The following is a 12904-nucleotide window of genomic DNA, read 5'->3' on the forward strand; positions in this document are numbered from 1 at the left end:
TAACTTCTTTTTTTAATTTTCTTTTTTTTTATTTCTCACGGTCACTTTTTTGCGTTAACACAGACGAGAAATAGCACAGAGAAATTAATAGTATAAAAAAAAATAAAATAAAAGCAGCTGAGGCTTCCCGGCTTCTTTGGGGGGGGAAATGTGTTTTGTGGTGTTGATAAACTAAAATGCGGCTTTCTGTCAAAACTGAACACCCCAACATTTTAAGCCTCAGAACAACCATTTTCTTTCTCTTGGAAACACTCGTATAATCATTATTGTTTCATTTAACAACCAATTTTCTCCTTTTTTGAGGAAATAAGACAACGCGCAATTCCAAGAAACAAGAAAATAGATAGATTTTTTTATGATTAAAAAAAGGTTTTAAGTTGAGAAAAAGTATAGATTTATTTTATTTTATTTTTTTTACAGGATGCCTCCAGTGTCTTCTTTTCAAACAAAGTGCAAAAAATAAAATAAGAAACTGTTCCCGTAAAATGCATCTAAATTCTGTTGTTACGCACTAACACTCTCTGTTTTCTCCTGCAGGCCTGTGAAACATTTCCATCTTTTTAAAAACCTTTTGGTTCGTCTGGTCTCGGGACCGGGACCGAGAGGAGGGAAGGAGAGGGGGTAAAGTGGGAGTGGGCTCTCCCGGCAGCCTCTGCGCGCCAATAGGCCGCCCCCGCCGTCCGTCAGCCCTTTTACGCGCGCGGATTGGCTGCAGGAGGCGGATCCGCAGGTGTCCTCCGCTCATAGAGGCGCAGGGCGGAGAGAAGGTGATCAATCTCCATCCGTCTCCATTAGAAATCACCTTAACACTCTGACAGACAACGACAAGCCCCCTGAAAGCAAATGAGTTTGATTTATTTGGCTGCAAAAACACCCGGAACCGCACCGAGGACGCGGTGACGCCCGCGTGCTGATTAACTGCGTGTTTTCTCTCTCCGTGATGCTGCCCGGTTTGCTCACTGTTGTTTGTTTTTGAGCAAGTCTGCCGCTGTTTGAGTTTTGTGCCCTGCAGACTTCCTACTGCTGGATAATTTCACTGCTGCTCGCCTCTTGTGACCCGGGAGCTCGGGAGAAGGGAAGAGGAGGAAAAACAAGGTAATGCTTCTTTTATTTTACTCTTTTAACGTCAATTATTTTGTAGTTTGTGCGGATTTTTACTCCGAGAAACAAAACTACGCAAGATTGACAGAAGCCTTAAAGTGCCAAAGCGACAGAAAGTCACTTTAAAAACGTGTTTTCACGGTAACGTGCATTTCAATTTGCACCGCAGCACATTTGCACATTTTATTTTATTTTTTTTTTACCAGCGGATATCAATTAATCCGCACGGAGCAGGACTCCGACCTGAACTGGATAAATTGAGTCAACTTCCTCCGGAGTAGATAATTTTCATATTTCTATTCCAGTTCATTCCTGCGAGTTTTTATTTGAGAGCAATTGGCCATTAAAGCGTTTGAACCACTTAGTAGATAATTGGAGAGGCGTGTTTTGGTTTTTGTTAATTTATTTTGCTGATAAGAGCCCTTCTGAAACGCTCTCTCCCCGGAGGTCTAATCTAAATTCTAATTGAGTTCATTTGCACCGAGATCTCGCCTTTTCACTCCGGCCTGGCAGGGCTGCAAACGCGCTTAAAGAAAGCGGCTGGAATACACGTTTGGTTAGTTCAGGTTTGGTTTGGTCAGTCAGGAGCTCATTGTTAAAATAATCTCCTCTGAAGAGACACTAATTTAATTCACACGCCTTAAATTTACGGGTTTTTTCTCTCTCCTGGCTTAGATAATTCTTCACTAAGAAGTTAAAATCAAACTTTATGATCAGTGTGTTAAAACAGATTTTTACGCTTTCAAATTTACATCCAGATCATCTGATTGTTTTAATGTAAAATCACATTATTGCATGTATTAAAATGGTGTATTAACATATACCTGTTTTATTATCTGCAGGCGGTTGAGATTTTATTTTCTATCACATCTTTAATTCAGTCGTATTTACTCAGAGAAAATAGACAAAAACAATTAAATGAGATGCCTTAAATTAAACATGTTACATTCTAATGCCACCGAAATGTTTGGGTTTTTTTTAAATCACAAATACAGTTTTTAAAATAGGCCTAAAGTTTTAATTTGGAGAAAATCAAAGTGAAGAAATAATGTGAGTTTTTTTTTTTCAATGAAGTTTGGTCCCTTGTGCGTAAAAGTAAAGCCAATAAAAACGTACTAAAGTTAATTTCTCTATACAAAATAAAACGGACTCTTTAAATCTTTCTCTTGAAATCATTTTATATATTGAGTTCCAGGCAACATTTGGTGGATTTTTTTTCCACTGTGTATTCAGCTGATTTCAGACGGGGACTGTGGATCCACAGGAGCCTCGTTGTGGTCAAAATACACACAAAGTCTGACGACCCGAAACAAACAGAATCACCGAGTACAGAAAGACTTCAGACAACAGCAGCTGTGATTTTTATAGATTATCAAACCACATCCATAATCCATCTTTTCTACAACTGTGTGTGTGTGTGCGAGAGAGAGAGAGAGACTGTGTGTGTGTGAGTGTCAGCAGGCCCTCACACTCACACACACACACACATCAAACACACACATTTACCTCAGGAAGCAACGAGTTTTAACTCTAAACTGTGTTTATCTTTTTACATTAAAATAATCCAAACACAATTTCAGGAAAATAAATGACAAAACCATAAATGTATTTCGCCTAATTTTTTTTTATTTCAGACTTTAAATTTAAACTCTTCTTTTGACGTTTGCCTTTTTACTTTTAAAGTTACCAAAGTTTGGATCTTTTTTTCCCAAAGGTAACACTGTCTGTTGTGTAAAGTAGTGCATCAATGGTATAATAAAAGCTAACAGATAACCTGATTTAAATACTAATTACTGTTTAAAAAAGAGGATTAACATCAACATGGCAGAGGGAAATGTAGGATTTTAAAAACAGGCTAAATCTGCAGGTAGAGGTGGTGTACTGGATAATAAAAATAAATAAATGTGTAGACAACCACTAAATCTGTGCTCACACAAATACACATAACTGGAAAATTTCAGCAAAACAATGATTAATTGACAAAAACACACGGGATCATTCTTACAGTTAATACCCAGTGTTTCTTCCTCATGTTTGTGATGAAACATTTTATTCATAGCGCGCTTTTCATGGTCACAGACACTTAAAGTGAGTCAAAACGAACATTAAAAAAGACAATTCACCAAAAAATATATAACACATCCACACTTCACAGGGAGACTGAGCAGTTATTAGATTTTAGTCAAAATGTTAAAAATGACTGAAAGTCAGTTTGCTGGTTTTATTTCGCTCCGCTGGGGTCGCGAGTCGGAGCCGTTTGACCCCGGTTATCCTCTCAACAAAAATCCAATATTCCTGAAGGGATTTAATTTGCGTCTCTGCCTCCAAATGATCAGTTTATCGTCCACTAATTCGTGCTTTTTTATCTCACTGCCACTAAATAATTAAAACGGGAATTTTAAGGAACTTTTTTTTTTTTTTTTTTTTTTTGCAGTGGTGCTTCTTTATTTCTCAGTGTTTCTTTCTGCGTGTTTCTGCATAACGTCTCAGTTTGGATACATTAGAAAATTAAGTTGAATATAAAACAATGAAAAAAATACAGAAATAAAAGCGCACTTGTAATTTTGTGATAAATTCAACACTATTGGCGTTTTTGCCCCCTCAAAATGTTATTTCTGAACATGCATGCGTTTTGGGTGAAATAGGCCCACACCTGAAATGTTTCTAACATTTTGTCCTGATTGTGCGCAGTGACTTGGATCGGCCCCCTGTCCCGTCAAGCTGCAGCATCGGGGGAAACCGAACCACTGGCCTGAGCTGGGTGGAGCTGTGACCGCCTGTAGCATGATGTCCTACCTCAAACAGCCCCCCTACGGCGTCAACGGCCTGGGGCTCAGCGGCGCTGCCATGGACCTGCTGCACCCCTCAGTGGGCTACCCAGGTAGGAGACCCACACACACACACTTTAACACACACTTTAAACGTGAATGCATCCAGTTTAGACCAGTAAGAGCCATCAATAAGAAAATTACCAAATGTTATGTTAATTAAGATGTTTTTGTGTTATGGAAATAAAAATTAAATAGATAAAAATTAATAATAATAATAATCATAATGTGTGTGTTTGGGGTCTTTGTGGTTTAAAATGTTAGTATAAAATACATACCATGTTAAATAATAGTTTTTAAAAAATGAAACCAGTTTGACCAGTGTATAATATATAATGTGTATCATGAATTTGTCTTATGAAGTAAATAGTTCACATTTCAGTGGTATAAAGTGTTTAAACTGGATTTATATTATCCTGTCAGCAAGCAGAAGTATCCTGCTTCTTTTTCTTTTTTTTCAGTCCAAAGAGGCCTTTAGTTAAACACAGTTGAATTTTATCAATGTACAAATAAAGAAAAGTTACAAAAATGATAATAATTGGCCAATAGTGAGTCTCATCAGTGAGTAAACATTTTACAGCAAAATATAGACTACACCGTTTTAAATTAAAATTAATTAATTTCAGATGCGAGAATAATGTGTACCATTTATTCCAGTTTAAAAGAAAACATTTAAGAGATTTCGTCAAACAGTGGTCTTCTTTCTCAATGTACAAATAAAGGATAATGATGTTAATAACAATGATAATAGTGTGTTTGAGCGTCCATTGTTTCAAATGTTTACAACAAAATACATACCATGTCAAATGAAAATAAATGTATAAATAAATTGGATATGATGTTTAATGTGTACCATGAGTTGGCAGTATGAAGTAAATAACATTTAGATGGTGTGAAGTGATTTAAACTGGCTTTATTTGCTGCTGTATCCTACATCATTTAGTTCAGTTTGAAAGGAAATATTTCAGAGGCCTTTTGCTGAATGCTGATCTTTATCAATGTACAAATAAGGAGAGGTTATTAATAATAAAAATAATAATAATAGGCTAACAATAATAGTGTGTTTGTGGCCTTTACGATTTCAAAAGTTTACAACAAAATGTACACCATGTGAAAATACATATTTATTTAGACCTATAAATAATAAATAAACCAATTTGACCAGTGGATGTAGGCTGGGCTATGATGTACAGCCTAACGTATACCATGAATTGGTATTATAATGTAAATTCAGATGGTATGAAGTTATTTAAACTGACTTTGTCTTCTATTGTCAGAAAGAAGTAGTGCATAAGGCCTACTTTTTTAAATCTAATATAAAAGGAAACAATAATGGCCTTTAACTAAACACTGATGATCTTTATCAATGTAAAAAAAAAAAGATAGATTAGATTTAAAATGCCTTTATTTCAATGAAACAGCAGCAATAATAAATAGGGGAAAGAAATAAGCTACAAGACTTTTTCACTTAAATAATGACAACAATAAAAAAAAACAAACTTTCAATAATAATTAAAATCTGATATTGAAGTTAAGATTTTCTTACAGATTGCATATAAAGTTTTTTGTTTTGTTTTTTAACAGTTTAATTAACGTTTCTCCGGTTGTTTTCTTCTCTCTGTGTCGGGTCTCTCCTCCGCAGCGACTCCCAGGAAGCAGCGACGGGAGCGGACAACCTTCACCCGCTCTCAGCTCGACGTCCTGGAGGCTCTGTTCGCCAAAACCCGGTACCCGGACATCTTCATGCGGGAGGAGGTCGCACTGAAAATCAACCTGCCGGAGTCCAGAGTCCAGGTGCGACACACCGACGCCTTTAAATACTGTTAGCCTCCATTATGTACATTAAAACAGTAAACACACACACACACACACACCTGCCGGACCAGCCGTTAACTCTTAATAAATATCTTAACTTTTGACTATAAATGATGTTATTAGCGTTCATTAAAGTCATTTTATATGAAGAAACGTCATAATCATACCGTTTTTAATACTAAAAACTACTACTAATATATGTCACACAGGTAAAGGCCTAGAAATCTAACGTTAGTTTCTAACGGTCGCGTGAGGATTTCAACGGACGTTTTTAAACTGACATTAACGTTCGTGTGAAGCTAACGTTTTTGCTAATTAAGCTATTGTAGCTTGTTAGCTTACCTTAAACAGTAATTTAATACAAAAAGACTATTGGCATACAATTGTAAAAATAAAGAAATAAAGAAATAAAGAAATATAAACCACTTTTAAAGACCTGTAAATTTCAAACTGTCAAACGAAGATTTCAAGTGATATTTTGAAAGTGCCATTAACATTAAAGTTAAGCTAGCGTTTTTATGCTATTAAACTTCTTTTAGCTAACATTGATGTTATTAGTTAATATTAAATAGTCATTTTATACAAAAGCACTTGATTAACATACAATCATAATACTGAAAACTCATTACCAGCCACTTAAAGGCTGTAAATCTAATTTCAAACAGTCAAATAGGGATTTAAACTGACATTATTAAACTGACATTAAACAGGCTACATGTTAAGATAGCATTTTTTGCTAACTAAGAACTTGTTGCTCTTTTTACCTGAAGTTATTATTTACATATTTATTTCAAAAGTGGGTAAGTTAAGAGGTATTTCTTTGCTTGGCGCTCTCTAAGAGAAGAGTTGTGTTTAAACAGCAATTAAATATTTGTTAATTTAATCAAAATTGACTTGCTGTTGTCATTGGGTTTTTAGCTAAAGTTTAACCTAACATTAGAGAACTTGTTAGCTAGCTGCCTATAAATAACTTGGGTGTCTTAATGTTTATTATTTACAAATCAAGTTAATGTTACTGATAAAATCATCCACACAATAATAATAACTAAAAACCTACTTTATTTTGTGTTACAGTATGATTGTGTAATTGTGTAATTAACCTGTGAGGAAAATAATGGGGATAATTTGATTGTTAAATGATTTAAGACCATTTTAAGGAGGAAAATTATGGATTTATGGATTAATTTTGATCAGTAATGGTGAGATTATGACTGGTATTAAAGTCATATAGACTGCTATGTTAATAAGTAACTGGGATGGTAACTGTAACGCACGTTTACAACCTTTAAACCAGTTAGTAGGGGGGCATGTTAACCCTTTTAAACCTGGGATGCCTTTAACGTTCTTGGGCTGCCTTCTCGTGCCTTTCACATGCATTTAACCTCTGAAACCTAAGCAAACTGATTTGATTAATTTTGAAAACATGAGAAAAAAGTAAATGGAAAAGGGAAAATAAAATGACCTGAAAAGTCATTGAGGGGAGAGAGAAAGAGAGAGAATTATTCGAGGATAAATGGTATTAAAATAGTTTTAATAGTTTTTTTTATTTTATTCTTTTTTTAATGTATATTATTTATTTATCTATTTATTTTACGTTTTTTTTCTTTGTCCTTTTTTTTTTTTTTTTTTGCTTTTAAGCCAATTTGGTCAGATTGCAAAGGGTTGGGGGGGACTGTTGCAGTCAGATGTTGTAGTATTTATATAATCTTCTCTTTCCTATCTCTTTTTTAAATTTTATGTTACCTCACTGTTTCACCCTTTTTATTGAATGCAGAGATCTGAAAGATAAAACAGTTCGATGTAAACAAAACTGCATTTCCGATTGCAAAAGCTTAACTTTTCAGCTGAGGCAGCTTCTCATTATGATTTGATGCGACCTAACTGGAGTCTGTAATTTGATCTGAAATATGGGATCTATACTAAAGAGGTTGGGAGTACGCCAGCAAATACTCCACAAACAACTCACTGGTGTACAACGATGTCGAACAAATACTACTCTTGAAAGGCATTAGGGGAAAACCAAGGCAGGCCTCTTTCTCACACACAATTTGAGTTATTCTCAGAATGTGTGTGTGAAACAAAATGCTCAACATGATCCTACCCTCTCGGTGCTCTAGAGTTACCCTACTGTGTGGTGAAACCCAATAGCCTGTTATCTTAGAGCCGTCTACCAGGTATGAAATTAGACCCCTGGCTGGTCCGAGCCAAGGGGCCGTGGTGGAAATGAACCTTGATGGCTAATAACCCCCAATTTTCCTCCATAATGTACTCCCAGCACGGCCTGGGAGTATCTTTTCTTATGAGATGCTGAGGTTGTTTGGTTGCTAACTCCTGGCTGGTGATCTCGGCTGTAGGTGTGGTTCAAGAACCGGAGGGCCAAGTGTCGCCAGCAGCAGCAGAGCGGCAGCAGTGCCAAAGCCAGGCCGCCCAAGAAGAAGTCTTCTCCAGCACGGGAGAGCACCGGCTCCGAGAGCAGCGGCCAGTTCACACCGCCTGCCGTCTCCAGCACGGGCTCGTCCTCGTCCTCATCCTCCTCCACCAATCACACAGGCGCGGCGGCGCTCAGCAGCACCTCTACCTCCATCAGCACCGTCTCCTCCATCTGGAGCCCGGCTATCTCCCCTGGAAACGCTCCTGCTCCCGCCGTAGCCCCGCTTCCAGAGCCAGGACCCCCTTCTAACGCCTCCTGTATGCAGCGTTCAATGTCAGGCTCTGCCGCCGCCGCCACCTCCTACCCCATGTCCTACAACCAGACGCCAGGCTACGGCCAAGGCTACCCCACCCCGTCCAGCTCTTACTTCAGCGGCGTGGACTGCGGCTCCTACCTGGCCCCCATGCACTCCCACCACCACCCCCACCAGCTCAGCCCCATGACGGCCTCCTCCATGTCGGGCCACCCGCACCACCACATCAGCCAGTCGTCAGGCCACCACCACCATCACCACCACCACCAGGCCTACGGCGGCTCCAGCCTGGCCTTCAACTCCTCCGACTGCCTGGATTACAAAGAGCAGACTGCAGCCTCCTCGTGGAAGCTCAACTTTAACACCACGGACTGCTTGGACTACAAAGACCAGGCCTCCTGGAGGTTCCAAGTCTTGTGATCAGGCTTTTTTTTCCTTCCTCCCCGCTCGTCCGCTCCCTCTTTTACTTTCCAGATTAGCATATTGCTTGTTTTTAAAAGACAAAAAGAGTTTATGAACCGTAAGATAACAAGATAGCAGCAGGAATGCTCAACAATCGGACTTTGTTTTCCTCCCTCTCGTCCTCCACGTCTTTTAAAAACAAAAACAAAAAAAGAAGAAAAATGCCCTGAAATGAAGAGAAAACATCAGGACAAGCTTCCTGACGACGAAGAGTGAGTTTTTAAGACGCTCATTCTTGGATGACCTTAAGAAACTACTTTTCAAAACTACAAAAAAAAGTCATTTCAACCAAACTCCTTTGACCACCAGCTCTCTGGCTCTCTGGATGGGAGGAATATTTTCCCCTCTGGTGCACCGACAGGAACTGCCTGCAGTGCCCCTCTTTACCTCCAAAACCCAATCAAATCCTGTATAGTTTTTATTTCTGAAATTTGTTATTTTAGGATGACAGAGATTTTTAGTCAGCTGCGCCGAGGAGCTGAAATATGTAAATATGTATTTGGGTCAGTTACAGTGACCATGTTTAGTTGGTGTTTTTTTTTTCCGAATTTGAAATTGTTTATTACCACTTTGGGAGAAAAAAAAAAGAAAAACCTGTATGTAAATCTTTCCAAATATTCCAAAGAGAACAAATTGGCCATAAAGTTCAGCTTTTATATACATTGTTTTAAAAAAAAAAAAAGAAATGTCTTGGAGGGAAAAATCTAAAATATAGATGCAGAACTATTCTGGGCATTTGTCCAGTTTGTTTTCCGGATATTATTATTCTAACCTCTCTACATTTTCAAACCAGACCTCCTCTCTTGGGCATTGTCGTGACATTGGACATGTTTGAACCGCAGCACTTGGCTTGATATTGGAGTCAGAGCATTTTTTTTTATTTTGGAGAGGAAAAATGTGGATTTATAGCTCCAAAATGACAGTAAGATGTTGAATGTATCTTTAAAGGCGAACCACCCTTACATACATGTTCATCCAATAAAGATCCGTTAAGTCATATTTATTTTTCCACAGTGGATTCTGTCTCCATTCCCAAACCGGGAGTCAAGTTTTTATTTTATTTTTTTAGATGCATGTACAGCAGCAAATTACAAACTCAAGATTGCTGTTTTCTCTCATTTGAATTAGTCACACTTTTATTTAAAAGCTTGTTGATTTTTTTTCCTAATTATAACGGGGTAAATGCAAATTAGTCCATAATTAATACAAGCCGTGAACGCGTGTAGGCCCCGCATTTCCATTTTAGAGAGCAGCCAGTTTTAATCCTCTCTGTCTCTGACTTAAATTGAAACACTAACATCTCCCCTCGCTTTAGGGAGACCAAGTGTCTTTTTAAACTGCGGCGTTAAAAAGCCCTAAATATTGAGCCGCGAGACATTTGATCGAGGCGTAATTGAATGCAGCGCTGTAATGGCGTGATAATTACTCCTGCGCCCTGAGTTGGTTTCTCCAAAATAACCTGCAGGAATTTCAGCGCCTCTGATGCGGTAATTACGTAGGTGGGGCCAGGTTAGGGGGTCAGATGTAAGTGTGTGTGTGTGTAGTGCTCGCAGGCATAAACGCATTATAAAGGAGGAGGAGGAGGAGGAGGAGGAGAAGTGGAGTTAAAAAAATATCGCGTCAGTTCTCTGGCAAGGTTGTTATGGACGAGCGTGTTTTTAGCAGCGAAGGCCGCACTGAGGAAGGCAGAGCAGGCTTCATGCAAATTAATGGCCCCGAATCAAAACAACTGTCCTTGTGTAAAGAAATTACCCCCCAAAAGAGCAGCACTGTTGTTTTAATTAAGACAAATTAGAGTTTTTTCAAGTGATTTCGAATAAGAGATTAAACAGAAATTAACCTATTTAATATCTGGTCCTTATATGAACTCTAATGAAGGCTGCAAAAAAAAACAAGGATTTTTTAAATCAAAAGTTGTTCTGATGTTTATTTTCTCGATTAATCGATTAATTGCTTTGGCTGTAAAATGTCAATGTGAAAAATGGTTATCACAGATCCCACAACTCCATCCAAAACATTAACTACTGCTGGGCCTTTATTTTGACAGGCTTACCTTTGTGACTTTTTTTGACATGCTGTACTATGTTTTTTTGACTGTCTATGACCTTTTTTCCAAAATACTATACTGTGGAATATATAAAATACTATACTAACTTTTTTAGGCCTATATTTTGACATGCTATACTAGGACTTTTTTTGACAATGCAATACTGTGACTTTTCGGCATGCTTTATTCTATGACCTGTTACCCCTTTTTTTTAGGGGGGACATGTTATACTAAACTAGACTTCATTTTGACATATTAAACTATGACTTTTTTGACATACTATACAAAGGCTTTTTTTCCCTCCCCGAAATGCTTTGCTGTGATGTTTTTGGTCAATATTACCACATACAATACTATACTTTTTTCAACAGACCATACAGTGTCTTTTTTTTCTGACATGATATGCTAAATTATGACACACTATACTGTCTTTTTTCCCCCAGCAAACTATACTATATACAAGACTTTTTTAATGCTTTGCTATGCCTTTTGTTCAATACACTATACTATGACATTTTTCTAAATGCTACACTGATTAATGATACTATGACACTTTTAGGCCTAGATTTCGATATTCTATACTATTCCTTTTTTTAATATGCTACACTATGCCTTTTTTCAATATACTATATGATGTCCTTTTTTTGTTGACAACCTACACTAACCTTTTTGACCTGTAACTTGTTGTCATCATATTATACTTCTGATGTCCTACATGATATATGAGGACTTTTATCGACATACTTTACTGTGACTTTTTTTGCAATGATATACTATGACCTTTTTTGAGATAAAGTACTATGACGTTTTATGGACATGCTATACTACAACTTTGTTTTTCAACACGCAAAATAATGAAATGTTTTTTAGGTTTGTATATTGAAATAGTATATTATGACTTTTCTTACATACTGTACTACAATTTTTTAGGTATATACTAAATAATGATTTTTTAAATATACCATAAAATGACTTTCATTATAGACATTATAGACTCTGATTTTTATCAACATTTTGTGTGATGACCTTTTATTTGTCATACTAAACTTTGATTTTTAATCGAGATCCTGCACTAATGCACTTTTTTGACATGCCATAATATGACTTTTTTTTGACATAGTATACTGGGACTTTTTTCAAAATATATTTCTACATACTATACTATGAATAAAATCTACTGTGATGTTTTTTTGACATAAGATACTATGACCTTTTTTGACATGGTATACTATGATTTTGTATTTAAGAGACTTTACAATTCAAGAGACTATATATGCTATGCTGTGATATTTTGTGACATATGATACTGACTTTTCATCTAATTTGAATGGCATATAATACAATGACTTTTTAATGCTATTTTGGAAGACATGATGCAAATGTTTTAATGTTTTTGATAACACACCACACTATGACTTTTTAATGGTAAATAGGAAAAAATACTTAGTTACAATTACACTTTTATGGATTTTTTTGACGGCATACCATGTGATCACTTTTTTAATGTTTTTTCGGACAACATACAATAATGTCATTATTTGATGCTATTTTGGATGAAAAACTATGTCTTTTTATGATATTTGGATGAAAAACTTTACTATGACTTTTCTGATGCTATTTTGGATGACGTACTATACTATGCCATTTTAGACAACATACTATAATATGTATGGTGGCACTGAAGTGCAAAACAAAACAGCAAATCACAAAACACAACCACAAATCAGAAAATAAAACCGCAAATCACAAAACACAACTGCAAATCACAAAACAAAACCACAAATTAGAAAATACAACCGCAAATCACAATACCAAACCAGAAATCACAAAACACAACCGCAAATCACAAAACACAACCAAATAACAAAACACAACTGCAAATTACAAAACAAAACTGCAAATCAGAAAATACAACCGCAAATCACAAAACACAACCACAAATCAGAAAATACAACCGCAAATCACAA

At 36.7% G+C, this 12904-nt stretch overlaps 1 protein-coding gene across 1 annotated transcript; it reads left to right on the plus strand.

Moving 5' to 3' along the window:
* Window positions 1–756: 756 nt before the first annotated feature.
* On the plus strand, window positions 757–9338 carry otx1 (orthodenticle homeobox 1). The gene is made up of 4 exons (XM_042502137.1): window positions 757–1095; window positions 3793–3982; window positions 5572–5723; window positions 8099–9338. Exons 2-4 carry the CDS (start codon window positions 3886–3888, stop codon window positions 8846–8848), a joined length of 999 nt encoding a protein of 332 aa, XP_042358071.1. The 5' UTR covers window positions 757–1095; window positions 3793–3885; the 3' UTR covers window positions 8849–9338.
* The last annotated feature ends 3566 nt before the right edge of the window (window positions 9339–12904 follow it).

This window comes from Plectropomus leopardus, chromosome 15, assembly GCF_008729295.1.
Source record: "Plectropomus leopardus isolate mb chromosome 15, YSFRI_Pleo_2.0, whole genome shotgun sequence".
Taxonomy (NCBI): domain Eukaryota; kingdom Metazoa; phylum Chordata; class Actinopteri; order Perciformes; family Serranidae; genus Plectropomus; species Plectropomus leopardus.

What these genes read in the sequence shown, in the direction of transcription:
- otx1 (XM_042502137.1), top strand. Translation starts at nt 3,886, where the DNA reads ATGATGTCCTACCTCAAACAGCCCCCCTACGGCGTCAACGGCCTGGGG. An exon ending in CCCCTCAGTGGGCTACCCAG is followed by an intron (nt 3,983 to 5,571) that starts GTAGGAGACCCA and finishes TCTCCTCCGCAG; the next exon opens with CGACTCCCAGGAAGCAGCGA. An exon ending in TGCCGGAGTCCAGAGTCCAG is followed by an intron (nt 5,724 to 8,098) that starts GTGCGACACACC and finishes TCTCGGCTGTAG; the next exon opens with GTGTGGTTCAAGAACCGGAG.